The sequence below is a fragment of the Stenella coeruleoalba genome (genome assembly GCF_951394435.1).
Source record: "Stenella coeruleoalba genome assembly, chromosome: 7".
In the NCBI taxonomy this organism is placed as follows: Eukaryota; Metazoa; Chordata; class Mammalia; order Artiodactyla; family Delphinidae; genus Stenella; species Stenella coeruleoalba.
In genome coordinates, this window is record NC_137153.1 from 91,152,072 (window position 1) to 91,178,556 (window position 26,485).

General features: G+C 36.1%; 1 protein-coding gene across 5 annotated transcripts in view; it reads right to left on the bottom strand.

The window, feature by feature from the left end:
- The window catches only part of ERP44 (endoplasmic reticulum protein 44), a 95,163-nt gene that overhangs the window by 56,809 nt on the left and 11,869 nt on the right, over positions 1-26,485 (bottom strand). Inside the window, exons 1-4 of one of the 5 annotated variants that reach the window (XM_079928013.1) lie at positions 5,836-5,894; positions 4,040-4,079; positions 1,292-1,358; positions 521-652 (exon numbers count right to left, since the gene is read on the bottom strand). Coding sequence is in view for 1 of the 5 variants with exons in the window: in XM_079928015.1 (XP_079784141.1) it covers positions 4,040-4,079; positions 5,836-5,908 (113 nt within the window). In the remaining 4 variants the exon portion in view is untranslated. Of the gene's footprint in view, positions 1-520; positions 1,384-4,039; positions 4,080-5,835; positions 5,909-26,485 lie in introns of those variants that run through there. The other 4 variants (XM_079928012.1, XM_079928011.1, XM_079928015.1 and 1 more) reach the window with 4 other exon arrangements.

Below are 26,485 nucleotides of genomic sequence, written 5' to 3' on the forward strand. Positions count from 1 at the left end.
TATACCAAATTCAGGAGCAAAATTTTTTAATCCCCAAATGAGACTTTCCTGTCCATGTTTCCTTTGTCTGTAGTTTTTGTTTTGCTTTTACTTTTAAAAGGGGGCACAAACCCCACAATATTCAGGAAACTTGACACCTCTAATTCTGACTGCCCCTTAATCAGGCCAACCACTTCACAAATATATTCTATGGGTCATTAAAGGGACCTGATAAGAAAGAGAAGAATAAGAATCAGCACACAAGCAGCTGGGCTAGAATGGTCATTCTCATATGAAAAAGGTATGCAGTATTTGTTAACAACAACAACAACAAAACTATAATTGCTACTATTGCTTCCTGAGCCCTTTGCCATCAAGAAATTTACTTAAATGAAGCCAGTGAGCTCTTTAATCCACATGTGATTAGGTCATACATATTAACTATAATTCAACAAAAATATTATTAAAGCCTGTGGAAGGAAAACAAACTTTATACTTCTTCCCTATTTCTTTCTGTATGTAACTCTTCTAGCCCACTCACCTGACTTCCTAAGGAGATGTCCTAGAATATACCAGGGAGACACAATCTGTATCTTCAATCTCTCGCTTTCAAGTGGCTCTTTCCTCTTTTAGCATTCTTAAATCTCTCCCATCTGGGATAGGTGGGTGGGGTCTGCGGATATCAGGGACCGTGTCTTATTTGACTACATATTCTAATAAGCATTTCAGTAGATGTCTGTTAAATGAATAAACTGATAGACTGGAGGAACTGGAGAGGCTAGGACCACAGCTTTGTGGGTTCTTACAGTTTGCTGAAGATAGCGTTCTAGAGGGCCAGGGAGGCAAGGGGTAAGGACTGATTAATGGTTTCTTGAAGAATTAGGATATGGCCTAGTAAAGAATCAGTGGACAGGCTCCTGGCTTATGGGCAAGGTAAAGACAGATATTAATGGCTCCTTTCTGGATTGTCCAGTTTGCTGCCCAGCAAGCACTTAAGCACAGATTCATGTTTAAAATAGGATCGGTTTTAATACCAAAATATGAAAGGGGAAGATGAAATAAAAATTCAATTGCAATATTACTGTACCTGCATACATATGGAAAGTTACATTTATAAAAGTAACACAACCAAAGCAAATAGATCTATTAACAGGGCCTTAAGGGTCATCAGAATCCAATCTCCAATCTAGTACTTGAATCGACCCTTTACAAATCAACCAAATGGGTAAAAGTCTCTGCAGGGACAATTTAGGGGCACCTGCTAATAGTATAACCTAGTGGGGAAAAAAATAAGCTTTGGAGTCAGACATACCTGAGTTTAAATCCCAGTTCCACCACTTACTAGCCGTCTGACCTTTCTGAGCCTCAATTTCCTCAACCTAAAACGGAAATTATAATACCTACCTGCAGGGTAGTTCTGAGCATTAAAAGCAATATATGTAAAGAGTCTGGCACATAACAGCATTATTAAGTTCCTACTATGGTTTACTGTCCTCTCAGGTATATTTTTAGGCAGATCTATTAGAGAATTCTTCCTTAAACTGTACCACATCCATAACTTCCAGAGGGAACTCAGAATCCAGCCTTTGAGGCCACACAGTGTAAGTCTATGTCCTATAGCCAGTTACCCAAGTTTTTTCAGTTGAATAAAAGAGTATTACTTTATGAACAATTCCAGGTATTCTTTGGTAATATGTTTCTCAAATAACTGCAGTTATTCCACATTTCCAATTCACTTTTTGCAACAAGGTCGGTGGCATGTTCTATTTCGTTTTCTTATAACACACAAAATCCCTCCATCAAAATAACTGCATTCTAGTTTTAACTCTGCCATAATCTAGTCAGGTGATTGTGGGGAAATACTTTACTCCTCTGGATCTCAGTTTTTTCTTTAAAAAGGACTGAATTAAATAATCTTCTACCAAATATTGTGGCTAATGTTACATCTGGATAATCTTAATTTACCTCGGAAAATGCTTCCTTTTGTTGTACATTTTATAAATGGTATTTTCTCTGTATATCTTCAACATTTTACTGAAGTTCTTCAAGTACAGATACTATATAGCATTCATCCAGTAAATATTTATTGTTAATAAATATAATAAATAAATAATATAATAATATAAATAAATGATATAATAAATAAAATAAATATTTATTTATTATGTTAATACTTATCTGCCAAGTATTATGCAAAGTGCTTGGGGATTCATGTTGAAAAAAGATAGATATGGTAACTTTTCACAAAGCTACTAATATAGTAAGGAAGTACCAACTAAACCACAGCATACAAGTGTTATGACTGGGTAAGTATGTGGTGTTATGAGAAGATATAAAAAGGGTTCCTAACCTGACTTAAGAGTAGGGGTAGGGGTACTGATGTAGGAAGGTGACCTGGAGAAAGTGGCATCTAATCTAAGACTTGAAAGATGATTCAGACTTAAGGAAGTAAACAAGTGGGTAAGAGAAGAGAGATCCATTCAGACAGAGAAAATACCATGACTAAAGGTCCAAAGATGAAAGAATACAGAATATTACATAAACTGAAAGACATTCAGTAAAACAGAACAGAATGTGGGAGTGGAGAGAGGCAAGAGACATAGCTACAGAGGAAGGAAGGGACCAGGTCATCAGGGGCCTCCTAGGCAAAGGTAATAGAAAACATTTAAGGGTTTTAAGATGAGGTGTAAACTAGTCCAATTTGCACTTTAGGAAACATACTCTGGCTTACTTTGTAGTTAACAGAATGGAGACACATAGGACTAGAAGCACAGGAAATAAACTAGGAGACTGTCACAGGAATCTAGGTAAATTGCGGGACTGTGGCCTGAAGTAGGGTAGTGGCATCTACTAGGTAGTAAGCCAAAAAGGGTCATATAAGATACAGATTGTCTAGGAATAAGGATCATGTGAGTGTTTCAAACTTCTCTCCAGCTGAAGCTCCCTTCTTCCGATCCCCATGCCACATTCTTTAACATCTGCTACATATTATGCCCTTGTAGATGCTGGGAATACTAAGTAAGACATCTCTGCTCTCAAACTCTGTTTAGAGCACAAAGATGAAAGACAAGACAAAACAAACAAACAAAAAAAATGGTTCTAATGAACCTAGGGGTAAGGACAGGAATAAAGACCCAGACGTACAGAATGGACTTGAGGACACGGGGATGGGGAGGGGTAAGCTGTGACAAAGTGAGAGAGTAGCATGGACATATATACACTACCAAATGTAAAATAGATAGCTAGTGGGAAGCAGCCGCATAGCACAGGGAGATCAGCTCCATCAGCTCGGTGCTTTGTGACCACCTAGAGGGGTGGGATAGGGAGGGTGGGAGGGAGACGCAAGAGGGAGGAGATATGGGGATATATGTATATGTATAGCTGATTCACTTTGTTATAAAGCAGAAACTAACACAACATTGTAAAGCAATTATACTCCAATAAAGATGTTAAAAAAAAAATGTAGCAAGAAAAGAATGTGGTACATAGGGAACTATATGAACACATAAGACAGAATCCAATTCAGACAGGGAAAGGAGTAAAGGCTTCCTAGAAGTAGTAAGTAGTAGTAGATGGTATATGTTATAAAATGTCAACATTATTTTTCCTTCTAAACTTGCCACACCCACATCCTCACCTCCAAACACTGCCTTACTCCTCAGTCAGGAAAAATAGAGAATTGCAATACGTAATTGTGTGTGTGTGTGTGTGTGTGTGTGTGTGTGTGTGTGCGTGTGTGTGTATGTGAGAGAGAGAGAGAGAGAGAGAGAGAGAAAGAGGGAGAGACAGAGAGATCTGAGTTTTTATGTTACCTGCTTTTATTTTAAAATGTGGGATAATGGAATCAGGTATATTTTCTCTCAAAACAAATGCTCACCAAATTGAGCTGCTTCATCTTTGAATGAACCTTAATTTATTTTTATATATGGAATATTGTCTCACCAAAAAAAGAGGCTTCCCCACTTACTCCTTTCTAGCAAAGAAAAATCACCTCTAGAAAGTTTAAAAAAAACTTAATGATGCACTCCCCCCCCCGCCAAAAAAATAAGATATTACTTACCAATCAGCATAAAAATTTACTAAAGCAACATCAGCATTGTCTGAAATTGAAAAACAAAACCAAATAACCTAAGTTACTCATGCCTACATAATTATGACATAATTAAAGATATGGTTTTCATCATGGTCTTTTTCCATTCTTAAAGGCTCACTAAAAATACACAGTAACTTATCTCTCACTCAGAAACCCATACAGAGAGTCATGGACAGCTTATATAATTTGTGGGAGTCCCTATTCCTTTTTTCTATATCGTCCTCCATCTTAATACCTCCACTGAATGAATATAAAATAAACAGAGAATCAAACCCAGATCAAGCAAGTAAGCTTCTAAATAGCTTACTCTCATAAAAAGTGAAGTGCAGTGATTAGGATTTTAATAATCCATTTTTTGACCTTCCATATTCATGAATAACCGAGCTTTGCAAATAAAATCCTATTTCAGAGAACAGACTTGTATAACTAATCTATTTCTAAAATTCAGATGCCACCTAGTTGCAACAAGTAATCTACAAATAACAGTGTTGCATAAGATGTACCTTTTCTGGTTCCTACCCATTTAACAGTTATTCTCTGTTGTAAAATATAACAGTATTATTTGCATATCCGGATGTGAAGACATGAGAAAGATGTATCTGTTCCTTTTGCCTAAACCTAACAAAGAGAAACTTAAATAAACTCAAGTACTCAGTACTCTCACACACACACACACAGACACACACACACAGAAACCATACCTACAAAGATACTCTAGAATTTGCAAGATAAAAGGAGTGAAGATGATTTGCAAGTTTCAATTCTCTTTTTCCTTTGTTTACCTTCAAAACACTTTTTCTTTACTTGCTACTTACTCTAAAGCAGTGTGGTTCACAAACTGTGATCCCTGGGACCAGAAGCACCTGCATCATGCTGGAACTTGTAGAAATGCAAATTCTTAGGTGGGGTCTAGCAATTTCTATCAGAAACTGGGGGCAGGTCTAGCAATACTGACAATAAGTCCTCCAGGTGACACTGATACAGGCTAAAGTTTATAGCACCCTTTCTCTAAAGAGATACCATAATATGGGAACAGACTTTCTAGCATTTAAAACCAGTTCCAAGAACACGAAACAATATATGATGGTCAATGAATAACTCCTTTTAACTCTTACTATTTTTAGTTTTGCTTAAACCAGTGGGTGAAATGGAATGCTTAAAAAAAAAAAAAAAGACATCATTTATCCACACTACATTTTCTTAAAACTCCTAAGTTGTGATTTTTCTATCACCCACATCTTCACCTTCCCTCTACTACTTTTAAAAACAAGAAACGTTTTCCCCCAAGTTAACTGTATCTACAATCACATTGTCAGCAAACAAGCAAAACAATTATTGAACTTAATTGGACCAATGACAAAAGAGATCAGAGTAGGTGATTTAGTTAAAAGCTAAAAAAAAGACCAAAAAAAAAATTGTAGGCTGGGTCCTAAGGTCATTGACATGTAATACTGCACAGTGGAAACTGCTGGCCTCTAAGCAACAAAATACTCTGAATTGTTAAGAGTGGTATTCATGACAAGGCAAAGAAACAAAACAAGACTAAAAGTTTACTTGTAACACAGGAAAGTAGACTTACGCATTTTAAGAAACTTTACTAAAAACTAAAACCAAAAGTGCTTAGTTAATTCCCTATACCATGGAATTAATCAGAATGCTGGCTCCTCAATTGTTCTAGATAAATGAGATTTTATTTTGTTTTTGTATATAAACTAACTCTTTAGAGAGAAGAAAGTATACTTTAAAAATATCAAGGTACTTACTTAAAATGTCATCTATATTCTCTGTATCAAGACTTGTTATTTCAGTTGTTACAGGGGTAAGAACCCAAGTTACCTAGAAATTTAAAAAATGTGAAATTAATAAATGTTTCCACAAAAGGCAAATAATGCTGAAAGTCTAAAAAGAAAAAGAAAATTTATGAATTAAGTTGGTTCCACTATTTAAAAAATTATCCATCAGTTGGTTTTAATCTTTATTATCTATTCTAACCCTTCACAAGATCAGTGAAGTAGAAGTATAATTTCTCAAGCCTAGAAACTGGTTCAATAGATTTCCTATACTTCTAAATACATAAAAGAGATTGTTTCCAAACAATTTTCAAAATTAAAAATGTACTCACTGTTTTAAATTAATATTCTCAACAACTTTACCTCTGGTGCCACAAGAAAAATTTTGCCAGATAATTAACAGTTTTGAAAGAATATAAAACCAAAGCTAAATTTGCTGATTCTATCCCACTATGTCTCTAAGACAGAACAAAATAATAAAAAGAACAGTTCAAGAAAGGCTTTTCAAATTGTTATCCAAAAGCCCTTCTTGCCTGGTCTTCACTTACAGGTGGTTACGATGTGTTAGGTGAGAGGTTATTAAAAAGAGAGTTAAGAGCAGTAAAGTGCATCCACTTTAACGTGTCTAAAACACTAAGTTCAAGTTTATCAAAATCTTAGTTTTTCTTAGTGTTCAAAGAAAATCTCAGCTTGCCATCTGCAAAACAAAGAAAAGGCACGATTTTAAACTAAACTAACAACTGCTTACTTATTTTAAAAAGTAATATTTAGTGTATTTTATTTTTAGGTTCCATCTTTAATACATTATGTGTTTTTTTGTGGGTTTTTGTTTTTTCTGCACTCAGAAAGTTTATTGTCTAATGGAGAAACAAGCATTAAGTTACAAAAACAAAATCAAATAAATCGTGTATTGTCTCTAATACAGTAAGTAGTTTGATAATATCTAATACAATGAGTGAAAGAGAGATGTTTCAGCATCGTATTTGGTGGGACTGGTGAACAAGGCCATGAAAAATGAAATCAAGCAAGGAATGAATACATACAAAATCAGCATAGAGGATAAAGGTAGAAACTAAGTATTTAATTTCAAAAAGAGACACACATCTGCTTTGGCAGCAAGCTATAAGGAAAGATTTGAAACTTACATTTGGCCCAAAAGCATAAACAGGATTACCCATGTTGATGTTGCTACTTGTTTTTTTAAATTCTTATTGGACTATAGTTGATTTACAATGTTGTGTTAGTTTCAGGTGTACAGCAAAGTGAATCAGTTATACATATACATATATTCACTCTTTTTTAGATTCTTTTTCCATATAGGTCATTTCAGAGTACTGACTAGAGTTATGCAGTAGGTCCTTATTAGTTATCTATTTTTTCTTTTCTCCCTCTTTTTTTTTGGCTGTAGCACGCAGGATCTTAGTTCCCCCACCAGGGATAGAACCCATGCCCCCTGCAGTGGAAGTGCGGCATCCTAACCACTGAACCACCAGGAAATTCCCTAGGTTTCTATTTTGTATATAGTAGTGTGTATATGTCAATCCCAATCTCCCAATTTATTTATCCCCCACTATCCGGTAACCATAAGTTTGTTTTCTACATCTGTGACTCTATTTCTGTTTTGTAAATAAGTTCATTTGTACCATTTTTTTTGTTCCACATATAAGCAATATCACATGATATTTGTCTTTCTCTGTCTGACTTACTTCACTCAGTATGACAATCTCTAGGTCCATCCATGTTGCCGCAAATGGCATTATTTTGTTCTTTTTATGGCTGAGTAATATTCCATTGTATGTATGTACCACATCTTCTTTATTCATTCCTCTGTTGATGGACATCTAGGTTGCACCCATTTGATGCCTGGACAGTTTTTTGTTCAATCCCGTTTATATATGGAAATCCATTTGCTGAACCACTGCTCTTTATCAAGTGACAATTAACATTAGGCCCTGATCAAGGTACTGAAGACACTCCTCTGCCCACTCATTTCATGGACACTTTTGGTACTCACAACAGTTACAACTCAAAATTTTATAATTCACCAACAATTCAATTTCTGAATAGTATAAAGAGACATGTTGATGCTGGTAGGTAAATAAGCCCAGCTAATTATTTGAAATATTTCTATAAATTCATTCTTTTCTTAGAAAAAACCTAAGAATAATACCAGTCTTATTTTCAAGTTACCATAATAGTGTAGCCAATAGCTGACATTATTTCTGTTAGCAACCAGTAAATTATACTCTCCTAAAAGTAAGCTAGATAACTTAAAATCCCTGAATATTTTACATCTGTAACTAATTTCATTATTTTCAATACCTCAAAAATCAACTGGAAAGATCAGACTTCCCTCACTAGTCATTACTTACTACCCATACCTCAATTAACAGATCCTTCCCACATCAGTGTATGACCAGCTCTAGACAACTATATAAACTTTCAGAAGATAAACTGAAGCGTATTAAAATGTTTAAGGGTTTATATGAGCAGAAATCGATTTGAAGCACACAGCATCCAATGTAGCAGATAGAAAGGAGCTCCAAGGAGCTGTACAAAATATCAGACTTTTATAGGCAGAGGGGAGCAGGAACACGGACGTTATACTAGGCAAAAAAATTGGATTGGTTATTGGAAAGTTAATTTCCTTTAGAGGATGGCAGGGGTCTATCTGGCAGATTACCTAACACGTGCTGATCAGGAGACTCCTGACTGACTGCTTTAGATTCCATTTCTGGAAGAGCCTAAACTGTAAATTAAGCCTCAGTTTGGTGATGTGGGGCTTAGCATAAGCAACTCCATTTGGGGCCTGTTGTCTTGTTTCTAACAATTATATTGATAAAGGAAGATTTTAGAGTAGATCATATGCTGAAGTAAAATTCAAGAAGACCACGTAAAAATAAAGCAACGTCATTATCAAACTCAAGTCATTAAATAACTTGACAGTCATTTACAGTGTCTGCTAGGTACTGAGGGCACAAATGCATAAGGCATAGCATGCATACTCTATCTCAAGGAGTAGTGGTGGTGGTGGTAAGGAGGGGAGAAAAAAGTGATAAATACAGATATGATCGTGGCCTTCAGCTGTATAATCCAAGGAAGCCCATTTTTGAAGAGTTACTTACTGCCTATCAAAATACATGTTTCCAGAGAAGTATATTCTAAATTTAATTGCTTTTTACATATTAGATAATGACAAAAATGAGGCACAATCAATTTGGCTGTATTAAACATAACCATTATGTAAGAAACATTGTGCTAATAAGCATGCAACTGGTAAGAAGGATTCTGTTAACAGCTGTGTTTAAGAGGGCCCAAAGCAAGAAAACTGTCTCTGACCCAATAATCTCTCCTCCCTGTAGGGTGTAAAAGAGGCAGTTTATCATTAACATTTCTATTAATATGCAGTATGAAGGGAAAGACAGGTTGTTTATTTGAATTGTTAGCAAGCTCCACTAGTCTGACAAATCGTTTCTTTTCATGTCAGCCCCGGGCAGAAACAATATTCTCCTGGGGAAACACCTTTATGTGTCAAATGCTATAGTGCTTAAGTAAAATAAAGACAAGTAGCTCTAAACCAGGAAGGGAGGAGGGAAATCATTTAATTTTTAAATTTAAACTTGAAGTAAACTTTTAATTTTTTTTTTTAAAGAAACAACAAAAACCTACGCAGAAATTTTCCGTAGATCCTAATAGTCATGGAGAATTTAGCCTTTAATGACGGAATATTACAACACATGTAAATATACAGACATAAACTTATGAAGTATTTTACAAACTGGTCACTCGCTTCAGTTCATTAGCTCATTTTTTTGCCAAGAAAACCGAGAAGCATCTCCAATAATCTTCTATAATTCATTAGATAATTCCTTCCACATGCATTTACTGTACAAAATATTAAACATTTCAGTCTGAGATATGTCTACATATGATCTTATATAAAAGGCACATAGTAAATGGTAAACACTGCACCCAAATTCATTAAAAAATAAATAAATAAAGTGAAAGGCTAGCTTTAAATAGGAGCTTCTTCAGACTCAGCAGATATAGAGAACAAACTAGTGGTTACCAGTGGTGGGGCTGGGGGGTAGGCAGGGCAATATAGGGGTCGGGGAGTGGGAGGTACAAGCTATTGGGTGTAAGATAGGCTCAAGTATGTACTGTACAACACAGGGAATATACCCAGTATTTTGTAGTAACTGTAAATGGAAAGTAACCTTTAAAATTGTATAAATTTTTTTTTAATTTAATAAATAAATAGGAGCTTCTTTAGCAAGTAAGTATATTTTCTTCCATTAGATGGTTTTTAAACATTGAGATATCTTTGGGAACTAAAAAAGCTTTCCTTTCCTTTAATTTCCCTGTATCCTTCATGACCACCTAACTGGCTGGTGATGCCACTGCACTAGCGGTATTTCCACAGCATTTTTTAAGCCACCCAGTAGCCAGTTGCTTTTCCCAAAATATGCCCCACAATTTTTCTGCTTCCTTCTCTTTGCATACATGGTCTCCTCTATGTGGAATGTCCTCTTCTCCACTACTGCATAATCAGTCCTTCAAGGATTGATCCCCTCTTCCATGATGCTTTATCTGGTTTTCCTGGTAGAAAATGCCTTTTCTTTCCCAAAAGCCCACCTACTCCATGAGGATAGAAAAAGGAAAAATGTAGGTTAGGGAAGTGGGAGTTACTGCAAAATCAAAATTCTCTCTAAATTAGACATCAGTTTGAAACAAGATACAACGAAAAGTCGGTTACATGATTTTAAAAAAAAGTATTTTAGAAATAAATCTTGGGAAGATTTTTTACTATGCACTCTCTCTCAATGTTAGGTCGAACTTTAATTGTTACAATATTAACACATAAACATGCTATAATACGAACACATACAAAATGCTCTGGCATTCACTGCTAAGTCCCAGTGCTATTCCTCTTTTGAAAAAAACATCAGTTGAACAAAACACCAACCTAACAGGATCTTTAGAAGTACGAACTAAAATCAATAATAACACATATTGGAAGCGAGTTGTTAAAGCTCTCAGCACAATTTTTAAAATAAATAAATACATTTTCCTAGTACATTAAGACCATTCGAGTAGTTACCATTTGAATATACCCTTAAAGGGGAGTACTATGACACTCTCTGAATCGATATCTCCCTTCAATCCAACCTGCCCACAGAGTCCAGACTAGTCTTTTCCAATGCTGCTTTGCATATATCGATTCCTCTGCCCCTAAAAAAACTCCAAGTGTTTTTCACTGTCTACAGTATAAAAGCCTAGCTCCTTAGCCTGCATTTAGGACCACTCACAAACTAGCCCGCACCTGCCTTCCTAAATCACATGGTACTGCTCCCCATCCATAGTCTATACTCCAACTAACAAGAACTATAGTTAGAGTAACCATACTTTCTAGTTGGCCATATACTCTAGCTTGCTTGAGACAAACCCAGGATATGCCTGCTGCCCTGGAATATTACTAATAGCACCACTCTCTTTCAAAAGGGTCCCAGTTTGGGCAGTAAATTATATATATGGTCACCCTATTTGCAGTAGACTCTTGGCAACTGAGAGGAACCATAACAATCTCTTCACAAATTCTAACTTATTAATAAGCATATAGTGTCCTCCCATATAACATGCGGTAAAATGAGAATGGGATGAGAATGAATAGAGAAAAATAAAGATGGACCAAGATATGAATGCTAAGTTAAACCAATCACTAGCCTCAGTCATTGACTTGAAACATTAGGCTCTTAGGAAGGGAATAAAATCAGTAACTCAGAAAAATTACTACATGACCCTTCAAGGGTCACTCACAAATGGTCCAAATCCTCTAAGTTACAAATCCAAGAATGCAAGGGGTCTTAGTACTTGCAATTCCTAAAATGTATCATCTTAGTCTCGTGCCTCCATACTTAGCTCATGTAGTTTCCTCTGCTTGAAACAGCTAGGAAAGCTTATCTAGTTTTCAAGACCCAATTCAAATGCTATCTTTTCTATGAAGCCTTTCCTGATGGTCCCAGACAAGAGTGATTAATTTCTCTCTCCTCTGAACCTCCAGAGCACTTTCTTAGGGTGTTAACATATTATTTTTCACACAGATTATTTGTGCTATCTTACCTCCTCTAGGAGACTCTGAGTACCTTGAAAGTAGAGACTGTTCCTTATTCAATTTTGTACCCCGCATATCACCTACTACAGTACCCTACCAGTACACAATGAGCACTCAAAGATGTACTAAGTGAATGAATGGGTGGATTATGGTAATACACTAAGAATTTAGAGGGAGGGTGTTAGAAGTAAGAAATAGGGGAAAGGGGTTCAGAAATGGGAATAGTCCTCCCATATAAATAAAAATAAATATAAATAGTCCTCCCATATAAATATAAATAAATATTTTTAACATGTTTGAGGAAAATAAGGTTATCAAATAGGAATAAAGTCTGCATTAAAATTTGTTTTTAATAATGTAATGATGAAAAGCGCAATACTAGGTGATGATTCATAGACTCAGATTTAGAGGGCATCTCAGAAGTGATCTTCCCACCCACTGCAGAAACCCCTCTATATTGCTGTCTAAGAGCCGTCACGAATCCCCAGCAATACCTTCTTCCAGTTCCCCAAGCTATTCCTTGGTATGACTTCCAGACACTTCAGCACATAGAACACCCTCACTTAAAAATAGCCATGCTACGTTAGTGGATAAAAATCCAATACGTCTTGTATTGTTCCATTGTAAGGTTGTTAATTCAGTCATGAAAATAAATGATTTCCGACTTTCAGGACCAGAAGCTAATAAAGTACCAGGAAGAAGAGGTTATTAAATATTATTTGATAGCAAGATTTACAGTCACAAAAGCATTTGCTAGGCCTTACTTTAAGTGTTTTATTAGAATATCTTAGTATAAATAAGTTTAGAAAACAGAAAGTCGGTGAGTTTGTTTTAAAACTGAATACTTAAAACCTTGCATTCAAATGGTGATCCCTGAACCAGCAGCACTGGCATCACCTAGGAGTCTGTGAGAAATGCAGGCCCCACCCCAGACCTACTGAAATGGAATCTCCATTTTTATAAGATCCCCAAGTGATTCCTATGCATATTAAGTACCACTGCCTTAGAGAACAAAACTCTTGACTCTACAAGCATGTAAATTCATTTTAAACCTTGTACAATGTTTTTGGTCCTCAAATATTAATACAGTAATACTCATTCGTGAGAATTCTGTATTGAGATGCGTAATACTGTGATTTTAGAAAAATGTGGAATCTAAAATCTCATTAGAATCTACATTGATGTTAATTTTTCAAAGTATACTGCCTTCTGCTTGAATAGATATTTCTACACGAAAATTATTGGCAAAAAATAGAAGCTTCAATAGAGGATGTTTCCTTCCCTACAGCATTACTGTTCTCAACTGCCATTACGTCTGCTAGGAGTTCTGCAGTAACAGCTTAGTGTATTTTTGCTAAATCTATCATTTACCTGCCTTTCTGCTGGGAGATTCTCAAAGCCCTTTACAAACTATGTCTCTTCTATAGCAACAAATAAGTAATGTACCAGGCAACAGCTCCCTTCTATTTCTAATCCAGATGGACAAATCAGCCTCCCACCTGAAGTCCCAATGCCATGGGACCCAGGCAGCTTCTCCTCCCTGGGGCCACTACTCTCACTCTCAGTTTTGCATTAAGCTGGCAGGCAGCAGAAACATAGAGGTCTGCAGTTAGCTGCAAGGAGCTAAGAGATATGAAAGGTCCCCAGAGAAAGGCTGACAGGCACTGTATTGAAGCTGAGTATCAATCAAGGCACATCTCACTGTTAGTATTCCCAGAAGCATTATAATGAACCAGAAGTTCAAAGAGAGGGGAAAAATAGGACTAAGTATAGAATAGCACTGGAAAGCCACTTTAACCCTTAAATTGCTCAGTGATACAACCTTCCTATAATATCAGGGCAACCCATTTTGGACAAGTCAGAACCAATCTGCTTTTATAAAGAAACATTAAAACAGTCACAACCTTCTTCATTAAATAACTCAAAATATGGTGGGCACAGACATGTTTGGGAAAACAAATTCTATGCAAAAACAAATAATTCAAATATGAATAATATAACCCCTAAAATCAAATTCTGCCCGTAAAAACAACCATAGAAAATAAAAAGAAAAAAATTGTTGCAATTCATTCTTTTTCTTGCATATTAGTTATTAATCATGCATGGATTTCCATTAAAAATTGATGTCGTCTGTGTTTTGTTCTTCACTGTATTCTAAAAATGGGATGAATTAATTTACCTGGAATAGACAGTGCACTTCTCCGACCTTCAGGAAAGAACGCTCTTATTACAAAAAGTTCTTCACAACTGGGAATGAGCTTCTCAATGTGTGGAAAGGATTTTTCTGTTAAAACGATCATCTCACTAAAACCCAGACCTAGCAATGAAAGTACTAACAAAGCATAGGAACTGGGAGAAAATTCAAGATGAGAATTGTTTTCTTCTTTTTCTGAACACCCTCTGGGACCCAGGGCTACGGGGGGGCGGAGGGGGGAGTATGTGTGAGACAATGTTCCATTCATCACTGTCTCCCGATTAGTACCCAGCACTGGATCTTGTGAGTAACAGTCCAGAACAAACATTCATACATATATGCCAAGAGAAAATTATGACTGCCCGCCTTGTGCTACACTGTAATTCTTCCCCAGGGTGCCTGATGAAAGAAAGTTCCCTTAAGAGAGTCTACAAACATGTTGATACATGCATTCTTTTGTTAGGTCATTCCACAAATGTTTCACTGAGTCATTTATTACATGCTAGGCACTGTCCTAGGCACTGGGGAAAGGGGTGTGAATAACATTATATAGATATTTATATTACACCTGGCAAGATCATCAAACTTAACAATTTCAGTTTCATATTAAAAAAAAGAAAGAGAAGATTCTCTCTCAAGTATTTTAATTTAAGAGTCACCATAATTCCTGCAAAGTCATGATCTATTCCCAAAACGTAACTGCTGGGCACTGAACAATGAGAATTACACAGTATGTCATACTCCCTTTTTGCGTAGGTTTCAAGACTCCTTGAGTTAATCTTAATGTGGAACAACTGCATCAACACTGTCACTGAACAATCTTAACACCACTGAAAGTGGGACAACTACATATTATCGCTTCTTTTTTCTTTCTTCCTGTTTTCTTGGGATATGATTGACATACAGCACTGTGTAAGTGTTAGGCATACAGCATAATCACTGGATGTATACACTCATGAAATGATTACCACAGTAAGTTTAGTAAACATCCATCATCTCATGTAGAAACAAAATAAAAGAAAAATATATATTTTCCTGTGATGAGAACGCTTAGGATTTACTTTCATTACAACTTTCATATAGCATTCAGCAGTGTTAATTATATACTAATGCTTCTTGATAGGATGCAATAGGAAATAAAAAGCACCACTTATTAAGTAACCTTAACACCCCAAAACTGAACCTGACCACAATCTAATCAAGCCCAAGAACTAGTGTATAGGAAACAATGAATACAGAGGAACATGTAAAATGACACCATGAAGATGCAAGAAGCTATGCCAAAATAAAGGGAATTTTATAGGAAAAATGACAGCCTATCTTCATTTGGGCTCCCGTCAGAAGTGGATCCCTGAGACAAGTGGTAAAGTACAAGCAGTTTATTTGGGAGAAAAAGGAAGGACCCATAGAAAAATGGGGAAGTAGGATGGGAAAGACAGCGAATATATAATATAACATAGTGAAATAAATACCAATGTTTTCACTTATGTAATTTAAATTCTTGAACTCTCTTATTTACCAGATTCTGCTGGTAGCATATGCATTTCTACAATGCAGAATATGAATATGAAGGAAATATCTCCTACATATGTCAAAGAATGCTTTTATTTCACTATTAAACATGTGAACTTGACTTTTTTTTGGTGAGTCAACAGCCTTCAATGAAAAACTGTTCTTCAGTGAAACCTCTGGTTTCCTACTTTCTACATTTATTTAGTTCTGGAATGAACTCGGGCTTTCTAGTTTCTTATTCTTCAGTACTATGTTCTAGGGTAAAAATATTTTTATTACCAAATCCAAGGATGATTCCATTATTATATAGGCCTAATGTATTAATCCACCGCTTACTTTAAAAACATGTTTCCTTAATAATTGTCCTGTTACTTCTAACCAAACCAATTCTAAACGTCAATCAGAAGTAGTCCTCGAAAGGCCATATACTTTTTTTTTTTAATTTTTTATTTATTTATTTTTGGTTGCATTGGGTCTTCATTGCTGTGCGCGGGCTTCCTCTAGTTGCATCGAGTGGGGGACTACTCTTTGTTGCGGTGTGCGGGCTTCTCATTGCAGTGACTTCTCTTGTTGTGGAGCACAGGCTCTAGGCATGTGGGCTTCAGTAGTTGTGGCACGCAGGCTCAGTAGTTTGGGCTCAAGGGCTCAAGAGTACAGGCTCAGTAGTTGTAGCACACAGGCTTAGTTGCTCCATGGCATGTGGGATCCTGGACCAGGGAATTGAACCCATGTCCCCTGCATTGGCAGGCAGATTCTTAACCACTGTACCACCAGGGAAGCCCTGAAAGGGCATATACTGCTGAGACATCTAAACTAATTAAATAACCATTAGAAGAGAGACTCTTTAATGCTGCCTCATATGCCACATACTGTTTTAATTAACTTTGTAAAGCAAATGGGTTTGTCTTTCCCTCATTTGGTCTAAAACTCCCCCAGAGATGATCGCAAAGCTTTCATATATATTAAGGGTCATTATCTCATGACCTCCATCACTACCATGTACTATGTGTCTACCAAAATATTAATCAGGAAATGACCATGGTTTGCTAAAAGGAAATCTGAATTTAGGAATCTATCTCCTTTGTGCATTTTTGTCTCCCTTTTCTTAACTGCCATGAGATAGAGGTAAAGAAAGAAGGAAAAAGCATTGGCATAATTAGGAATTACAAACATTAGAAATGAATGAGGGGACATCACTACAGATCTCATGGACATTAAAAGGATAATCAAGGAATATTAACAACAACTCTATGCCCACAAATATGATAACCTAGATGAAATGGACCAATTCCTCAAATGACACAACCTACCAAAACTCACACAAGAAGAAACAGACTATCTAAATAGACCTATGCCTATTAAAGAAATTGAATCAATAATTAATAACCTTCCAAAACAGAAAGCACCAGGCACAGATGGGTTCACTGGTGAATTTTACCAAACATTTAAGGAAGAAATACCTATTCTCTACAATCTCTTTCAGAAGACAGAAGCAGAGGGAATATTTCCTAACACATTCTATGAAGCCAGTATTACCTTAATACCAAAACCAGACAAAAACATTGCAAGAAAATAAAACTACAAACCAATATCTCTCATGAACATAGATGCAAAAATCCTCCAAAAGATATCAGTAAATCGAATCTAACAGCGAACAGAAACAATTATATACCATGACCAAGTGGGATTTACTCCAGGTATGCAAGGCCAGTTCAACATTTGAAAATCATTTAATGTAATCCATCACATCAATGAGCTAAAGAAGAAAAGTCATATGATCATATCAATACATGCAGAAAATGCATTTGACAAAATCCAACACCTACTCATGATAAAAACTCTCAGTAAACTAGGAATAGAGGGGAACTTCTACAACTTGTTAGTGAACATACAAAAAGCTTACAGCTAACATCATACTTAATGGTGAAAAACTTGAAGCATTTCCACTGAGATCAGTTATAAGGCAAGGATGTCTCCTCACACCATTGTTTTTCAAGATCATACTGGATATCCTACCTAATATGATAAGATAAGAAAGGGAAATAAAACATGCAGACTGGGAAGGAAAAAAAGAACTGTCTTTGTTTGCAGATGACATGATAATCTATGTAGAAATTCAAAACAAATGACAAAAAAACTGCTGGAACAAATAAACGATTATAGCAAGGCTGCAGAATACAATGTTGATATACAAAAGTTAGTTGCTTTCCTAAATCAATAAACAAGATAAATATGAAATTCAAGATACAGCATCACATTGGCACCCCCCATAATGAAACACTTAGTATAAATCTAACAAAATATGTACAAGATCTATATGAGGAAAATTTCAAAATTCTGATGAACAAAATCAAGGAAGAACCAAATACATGGAGAGTTATTCCATGTTCATGTACAGGAAAACTCAAAATTGTCGAGAGGTCAATTCTTCCCAACTTGATCTACAGAGTTAATGCAAACCCAATCAAATTCCCAGCAATTTATTTTATGGATATTGAGAAAATAATTCTAAAGTTTATACACAAAGGCAAAAGATCCAGAATAGCCAACATAACATTGAAGGACAAGAACAAAATCGGAGGACTGACACCACAGATTCACGACTAACTATAATGCCACAGTAATCAAGACAGTGTGGTATTGGCAAAAGATCAATGGAAATACACAAATAGATCAATGGAAAAGAATAGACAGCCCAGAGATAGACCCAGATAAATAGAACCAACTGATCTTTGATGAAGGAACAAAGTCAATACAATGGAGAAAAGACAGCCTTTTCAACAATGGTGCTGTAACAAACTGGACATGCAAAAAAATGAATGTAGACACAGACCACACACCTTTCACAAAAAATAAGTCAAAATAGATCACTAACCTAAATGTAAAACACAAAACTATAAAACTCCTAGAAGATAACCTAGGAGAAAATCTAGATGACCTTAGGTTTGGTGATGACTTTTTAGATACAACAGCAAAGGCATGATCCATGAAAGAATGAATTGATAAGCTGGACATCATTAAAATTAAAATTCTCTGCTCTGCAAAAATTTTATTTTACTTTACTATTTTTTAGTAAAATTTTATTTTGCCAATGAAGTGTAGTTTTTATACTGTTTTATTCATTTACTTGGTAGAGACTCCACAATGTTTAATGAACAAAGGGATTAAACAAGTAACTTTAAAATTCTTCCATGTTTAGACATTCTACAATTCTTTGAGACCTCAAGAGAAGCCCAACTACTTAAAGTTGGGAGAGGACATGAATGACATTTACTTTGCTGTTAGAAGGCATTTTCTGAAATCTTTGCTTGGGGACTAGAACTCAAATTATGACAGTGAAAAGGATCACTTTTAAATAGAAAAAACATATAATTCATCAAACAGCAATAATTCTAGAGACCTCCCACCCCCAAAAAGACTTGAGAAGAACACTTGGCCTGCCTTAGGACAAACTAGCAAGTAAAAAAGTGACAAATCAATTCACAATCAGATTAAAAGAATGAATCACCATTGGATTCATTTAAAAAGAGAGAAAAAGGCAAGTTTCAATCAACCGAAGTTCACATTCTCTATCCTTGCAGGAAGGAGTATAATTTTCCTATTTATCGTAATTAAAATGAACACAGCAGTTCCGATGAACATTTTGTTTTCAGTAATTCAAAACAATAAAGCTTTCGGATAAAGCATCTATGTAGGCTAGATAGTCTTCTAAATAGAACTCTCTCAGTAGTCAAAGAAATAACCAAATGTGAAGGCCACAAAAATATATTTTGTAATTTTGAATTTTGTTTTCAACATCACGAGATGCAAAGAGAGCGCTGAAAAACGGGTCTATAAACTACAAAGATTACTCAGCTATAAATTGTAAGTATTATTTTTTAACTTCTTACCATTACCTTTGTCAATTCCTCAATTCCCATCAGCCTCTCTGGCCTCTATTTTATTAGGTCAAAATAGTACTTATTTAGAATTACAAAGTGAAGGGGGCACTATTTTATGAATAGTGATTGAATAATACCCTCCCCCCCTACCTCATGCAGGACTCTCCTTGACAGCATCCTTGGCAGAATGACCATTCAGCCTTCAACTGAACACTAGCTATTATAGAGAACTCACAGGACGAACCAATACACTTTAAAGTGGAAAGTTTTACCTTACTGGGCTGAACATCTACTCACCTTTACCTTCTACACATTCATCACAACTCTATCAGGTACAGCTCACCAGGAACACATCCACGTGCTCTCCCACAAGCTCACCGAAGTCCTTCGATGAGAACCTATGGGGATGGAAGCACTGAACCAGGTAGGGCCTGCAGGGAATAAAAGGCATATTCTGTCCTTCAAGAGATTCATGACCATGCATGAAAAGTTAGCCTACCAAGATGTATGACACAAGTACTGTAAGGCTTACAGAAAAATTTAGAGAGAGGGCAGAAAAAAGGCAGAGAATGCTGTATCAGTTAAATGAGCAGAGTAGTTTCTATAGATGAAGTAAGTGAAGAGAAAGCCTAGCTAAGGAAGTTCATGTAGTGCAGCAGTGGGAGATGAAGCTGGAAGGTTAGGTTGGGGCCAGAATGTTAAGGAAAAAACCAAGGTGTTAGCAGAGTTAAGTATAATACCCTTGAAAGCCAGATAGAAGAACTGGTATCTGCTGTAGCAGAAAGTAAGAAGCCATGGGAGACTTCTCAGTAACGGGGGAGCACTAACCTTTAAGTCTTGAAATTACTGTGCTCCTCCCTTTACTGGGGAGAAGTAAGACTATACAGCTAAGACTGAAATGGTAATACAAGGAAGGAAGGGAAACAAGGCCCTGGACTGAGGTGGGGAGATTTGGAGAAATTTTCAAAAGAAAGACAAATGGGTCATGGTGACAAACTAAAGGGCTGCAAAAGTCAATGAGCCAAAGCTATAAACCTAGGTGACTAGAGGAACTGAAAGGAGAGTAAGACTATTTTAGAGAAAGAATTACTATGCAATCATTGATCTACTTCAATTTCACTAGTTATATGCCTTGCCCAGTCAATGAGAAAACAGCTGACAGAAGATGAATTGCCTTCTACCAACTAGCAGAAAGTCTGGAAACTGTATTTGACTACTTTTCACACCAAGGACTAAAACACCAAGAAAGCAACTGCGCCCAAGGCACTAACAAAACACTAAAAGACTCCCAAGCTACTCCAGTCTTTAGAGGCAATAGGTAAGGCTGTGAGTTAAAATGACTGGATGACAAGATGTGATGGGAAAGGAGAAAAGAAGCTCTTAGACAGTACATTTACCTCCTTACTGTCCTTCTGTCACTTAAATGTAGGCCATTTCCCTTTCTCCAGCCAGTGAGGGGGAGGGGGGACAGAAAGAGGAACGGAGAAAGAGAGAAACAGAGTGAACCACCAGAGCATAAAAGAAGCAGGGGAAACACTATTTCAAGAAGAAACAGGGTACTTAGAGTGAAATTTTATAAGGGTATAAGTGAGAGACTTACCAAAGGGTAGTCTAGTTCACAATTAGGAGGCTACTCTGACCTAGGGAACACATCACAATCATCATTTTTAAACAGTTAAATCATGTCTGGTAGCCACCAGTAAGGCAGACACCAGCTCCTCTACTTAAAACACTTTCAATCTACAAATTTAAAATTTGCTTTCACAAGATTCAAATCAAACAAAATCACATAGGCTCTGCCTGCCACCAACAGGTAAAATTAGCGATTCCTTGTATGATGTGTCACTCTGGACTTATGAACTAGGCATAACAAACCTCATTTCAGAAGCTAAACAGAAAGAGAAATGCTTCTTTATATTTTTTAATGATTTCCAGCAAAAAAAAAAAAAAGGGACACATTCACATATATTTGGCTTGTATGAATGAAACTGACTTTAATTACCTAAAACAACTTACTGATAGGAATTACCCCAGTCCTGACAATGGGATAATAAACTTTGATAGTAATACAAGTGTCCTGTATTTCTCTTAGAAGAAAATGTGCCCAGAAGACACCCTCGTTCCTTAAAGTAAAAATCATTTAAACAACCTGAATAAAAGTGCATTTTAAGCCATTAAGAAAATATTTTCTATCCCATCTTTAGACTATTCAGGGATATTTATTAACTTAGTATTTCAAAGTAATATTCCAAAATAGTATACTCTTGGAAAATCAACTCATATAGGAATATAGACAAATTCTCTGCTAATTTCCTCATATATCACAATCTATTTTGCATTAGAAATAACAGCTAAAGGTGATCAAGGGAAGTTAGTACCACTGTACATATAAGTATTCCCCAAATAATGTAAGCTAAGAAAGACTTACATTAAGGCATCAAACACTACACTTTAAGTACAATTAACTACTTCAGTGATGGTTTCTCTTGCGTCATGGGCCAAATGAGAAAAAGAAGACTGAAAATCTGGTTATTTTGCTACAGAATATTGGATACTTCTCAGAATTAAAAGCTATTTCTTGAGGGTTCATCTTATTATATATTTACCTTAACCACTCTTTTGTTCCAGACAATAACCAGTGTATATGAAGGAGGTCCTTATAACAGTGTTGTGGACTGGAAAACACAATTTACCCTCCTCTTCTAACCAAGTACCCATCTTCCCAATGGAAGGTGTTTGTAGATGTATTCATGAGATTAGAAAAGGAAAACCGTACGATGAGCTTTTCTTGATCCAAGCTGAAATTCTCATTATAAACTACCTTATATGCCAATAGGTTCTTACCAAATACCTTCATCACAGTATCTAAATTCAAGAAGATCTGTTATATCCTCAGTTTTCATCAAATCTATAAGCAGATTTAGATTAATGGCCAAAACTTATTAAAGTAGTAGATATCATACATGCTTATGTGTAAATAACCTCACACCTCACTGGAAGCAATATTTAAGGGATAACTATGATATATGTAAGTTAAGCTTATAGGAACATATGAAACTATATAACCAGCAATTTGAAATCTTCCACACTTACACAAATAGGATTTTTACATTTGCATCTTTTCAGTGACCAAAATACGCTATAATTCATCTTCTCTTCCCTAACTAAATTCTACTAGAGAAAGATTATATATTTCTAAAGAATCATCATCATTTTCCAAATATCTAGTCAACTGCAACAGTCAGGGATGTATTTTTTGAATGTACAAAGTAAAAGAAATGATGCCTTTCTATGTAGAACAAATGATATCTTTCAAATAGCAAAGCATAAAGCATGTTTCCCACTTTCATTTATACCACTTACAAGAATTTATTTGCTTTTGTATTAAAGGCAGAAATGCATATCAAGTTAGATTTTATTTTTATCAATCACAGTTACATTTGTCACTATTTTGATAAGACTATGCCATAACTTACCAGGGAAAGAGACAAGTTGATAAGCACTTTAAGAAACCACTAATATTTAGAATCAGACTTTTAAAATTAAAAGCCTCATCCATTTACTCATTTCAGAAGGTCGAAAAGGCACTAGAAGCAAGACAGATTGTCAGAACAAGCGCAATCCTCCTCCAAGGTACTTCTTCCATCTTATAATGACAACTCTATCCACTTGGCAACCTTTCCTTCTCTATTCATTACCTTACAAAACAAAAATCTCTTCTATACGCCAGACATGATGCAAAGTACTTAATATACATTATATCTTAATCTTACAACCTTGCAAAATAATTATCCCCACTTGCAAAATAGGAAATTGGAGGGTCAGAAAGATAAAGAAATTTGCTTAATATCACACAGCTACAAAGAGGTAGAACCAAGAATGAACTAGGTCTTATCAGCTTCAAAGTCACTCTACTTCTACTATTGTCAGTTATCCCGGAAACTCAGACCCTAGAACTATTTCCATAATGCATCAACTCTCCCTGAAAGGGATGAACTACATTACATACCTAGGCTTCTGGGGGAAAAAAAAATCTGAGTAACAAACATATGTTTGAAGCACACAAGAATATTTCAATGTAACAACATATATATTTACTATTTACAAACACATATCTCTTTTACGTCATCACATCAACTCTTGAAGCTGAAGTAGGAATTATATTATCCCTATTTTATAAATGAGGAAAATGAAAGTATGCAGTATGTGACATATAGTATATGCAAATATTTGCTAAAGGATTAAGACTCAAATAGGCTAAGTCACTTGTGCAAACTAGTGGCAGAACAGGATTCAAAACCAGGTCTCTTTTAATTCTAAAACCAGTGGTCTGTACAACAAAATACAACTGTTTCCATAAACTATTTTCATCATTATATACTGAGTTTAAATACAAAACTAAGTACAGTTATAAAACAGAACTAGACAGATAATTTATTCACTTCATGGTCACATTTTTAAGCTGTTTTTGTTAGTATAATACTGACAGTGCAATTATCATCAGAAGACCACAGGGGGCTGGAAGCTAGTCACGCCAGCTCATTACTTCAGTGTACACAATTTTAATACCACAGGGTGGACAATTTGAAAGTTACCCAAAACAGCAAATGTATTCAATCATTCATTCACTCACTGATTCCTTCATCTAAACAACATTTATTGAACACCTATGATGTGACAGAAGTCGGAAAAGTTTAAGTGCCTACAACGTACCATGGACACGTTCATAAACAGTCTCATTTTGTCTTCCCAGAATTCTTCAAAAGAGGGCTGTATCCTCATTTGAAAGGTGAGAAAAAAGAAGCTCAGAAAGGTTAAGTAACTTTCTAAAGTTAAGTGGTCAAGCTCAGTGCCATTTCCAAGTTCTATGAGTACAAGCACAGGTATACACACAGGCATCATCTTCTGTTCCCACGTAGCTGGCAGTCTACCACTCTACACCACGACCAAACAAGAGTGAGAGCCCAACCCTACATTGTTCAAAACGTACATTTTACTGTTAAAAGTCCTTTCAATATGCACACAAAAGAACTGGAAGGATATTCATTAAAATGTTATCAGTGGTTTTTCTTCATTATGCTTTTCTGTACCATGAAAGTATACTGCTTTCAGGAATCAAAAAATATGTCAGGAAATCTTTTGTTTTCACAGTTTAAGTTATTACGACTGCAGGTTGTGACCCATCCTGTCACACATAGGGAATATTCTGAAAATAGCAAACTGGGGGAACATTGGGGTAAACAGCCAAGGCAACTCCCAGCAGAGCCAACTGGGCCAGGGCTGAGGAGATCAATATTGCCAGCAACCCTGTTATGGAGTTCTACCTTATTGGGTCAGATCACCCGATTTTTTAAAAAAACAAAGCACAGAATAGAAAACAAGAAAAAAGAAAACATCAGCAAACAACATACATAGTAAGTACAGTTTTGGAAACTGTGTTTTAGCTACATGACTTAATTTTTTTCTTTTGTGGCCCAGCCACGTGGCATGCAGGATCTTAGTGGAAGTGCGAAGTCCTAACCACTGGACCACCGGGGAATTCCCGACTTAATCTTCTAATACGCTGCACCTTCTTCACAGCATGACAGCTATACTGCCCTCCTTGCTGCTCCTTGAATATGCCTGTGACACTTAGGAACTTTGCACTGGCTAATGCCCTTGCCTGGAAGGCTCTTCCCCCCAAGAAATTCAAATGACTAACTTCCTCACCTAGTTCAAGGCTCACCTTCTTGGTGATGCTTACAAACTCCCACTCCCCTGGACATTCCTGATCCTCCTTACCCTAGCTGTACCTTTTCTTTTTTCCATACACACAATAAATTATTATTAAGCACTTAACCTGTGTAAGTGTACTAGAAACTAAGATCTAAGAATAAGAAAGCGTGATACCTTTTTAACACTTTTTGTTCCACAAAATCATAGAAGCACGCAAATAACATCTCCTATAAGTCAGACACAAAACCTGTATTATTCCTCAGAGGTTAACAGGCAAGATAACAAAGGTGAAAAGCAGCAGATCCAAGATTTGAGCCCACATCTCTGACTCCTAAATTAAATATTCTCCTAAGTCTTCTCTTTAGTTGATATATTTTCAAGTTATTATTAATGGAAACTATTGGGTGGGCCAAAAGGTTCATTTGGTTTTTTCCATAAGATGGCCCTAGTAGCACTTAGTTGTCTTCAACTTCATTCAAAGCAATTTTGTTAGACTGTATTGTGACAGCTATCATATCAGCGTGCATTTAAAAAAAGACATCAAAATTGGTAAGTTTTTGTGTAGCCATTTTAATACTGAAGATGCAAGAAAAAAAGCAACATTTTTGGCATATTATGCTTTATTATTTCAAGAAAGGTAAAAACGCAACTGAATTGCACAAAAACATTTGTGCAGTGTATGGAGAAGGTGCTGTGACTGATTAAACGTGTCAGAGTGGTTTGCAAAGTTTTGTGCTGGAGATTTCTCGCTGGACGATGCTCCATGGTTGGGTAGACCAGTTGAAGTTAATAGCGATCAAATCGAAACAATAATTGATAACAATCTTCTTATACCACACAAGAGATAGCCGACATACTCAAAATGTCCAAATCAAGCGTTAAAAATCATTTACACCAGCTTGGTTATGTTCATCGCTTTGATGTTTGGGTTCCACGTAAGTTAAGCGGAAAAAAACCTTCTTGACCGTATCTCCACATGTGATTCTCTACTGAAACATAATGTAAATGTTCCGTTTTTAAAACAAATTGTGACGGGTGATGAAAAGCGGATACCGTACAACAATGTGGAACGGAAGAGATCTTGGGGCAGATGAAATGAACCACCACCAACCACACCAAAGGCTGGTCTTCACCCAAATAAGGTGATGTTGTGTATATGGTGGGACTGGAAGGGAGTCCTCTATTATGAGCTCCTTCCGGAAAGCCAAA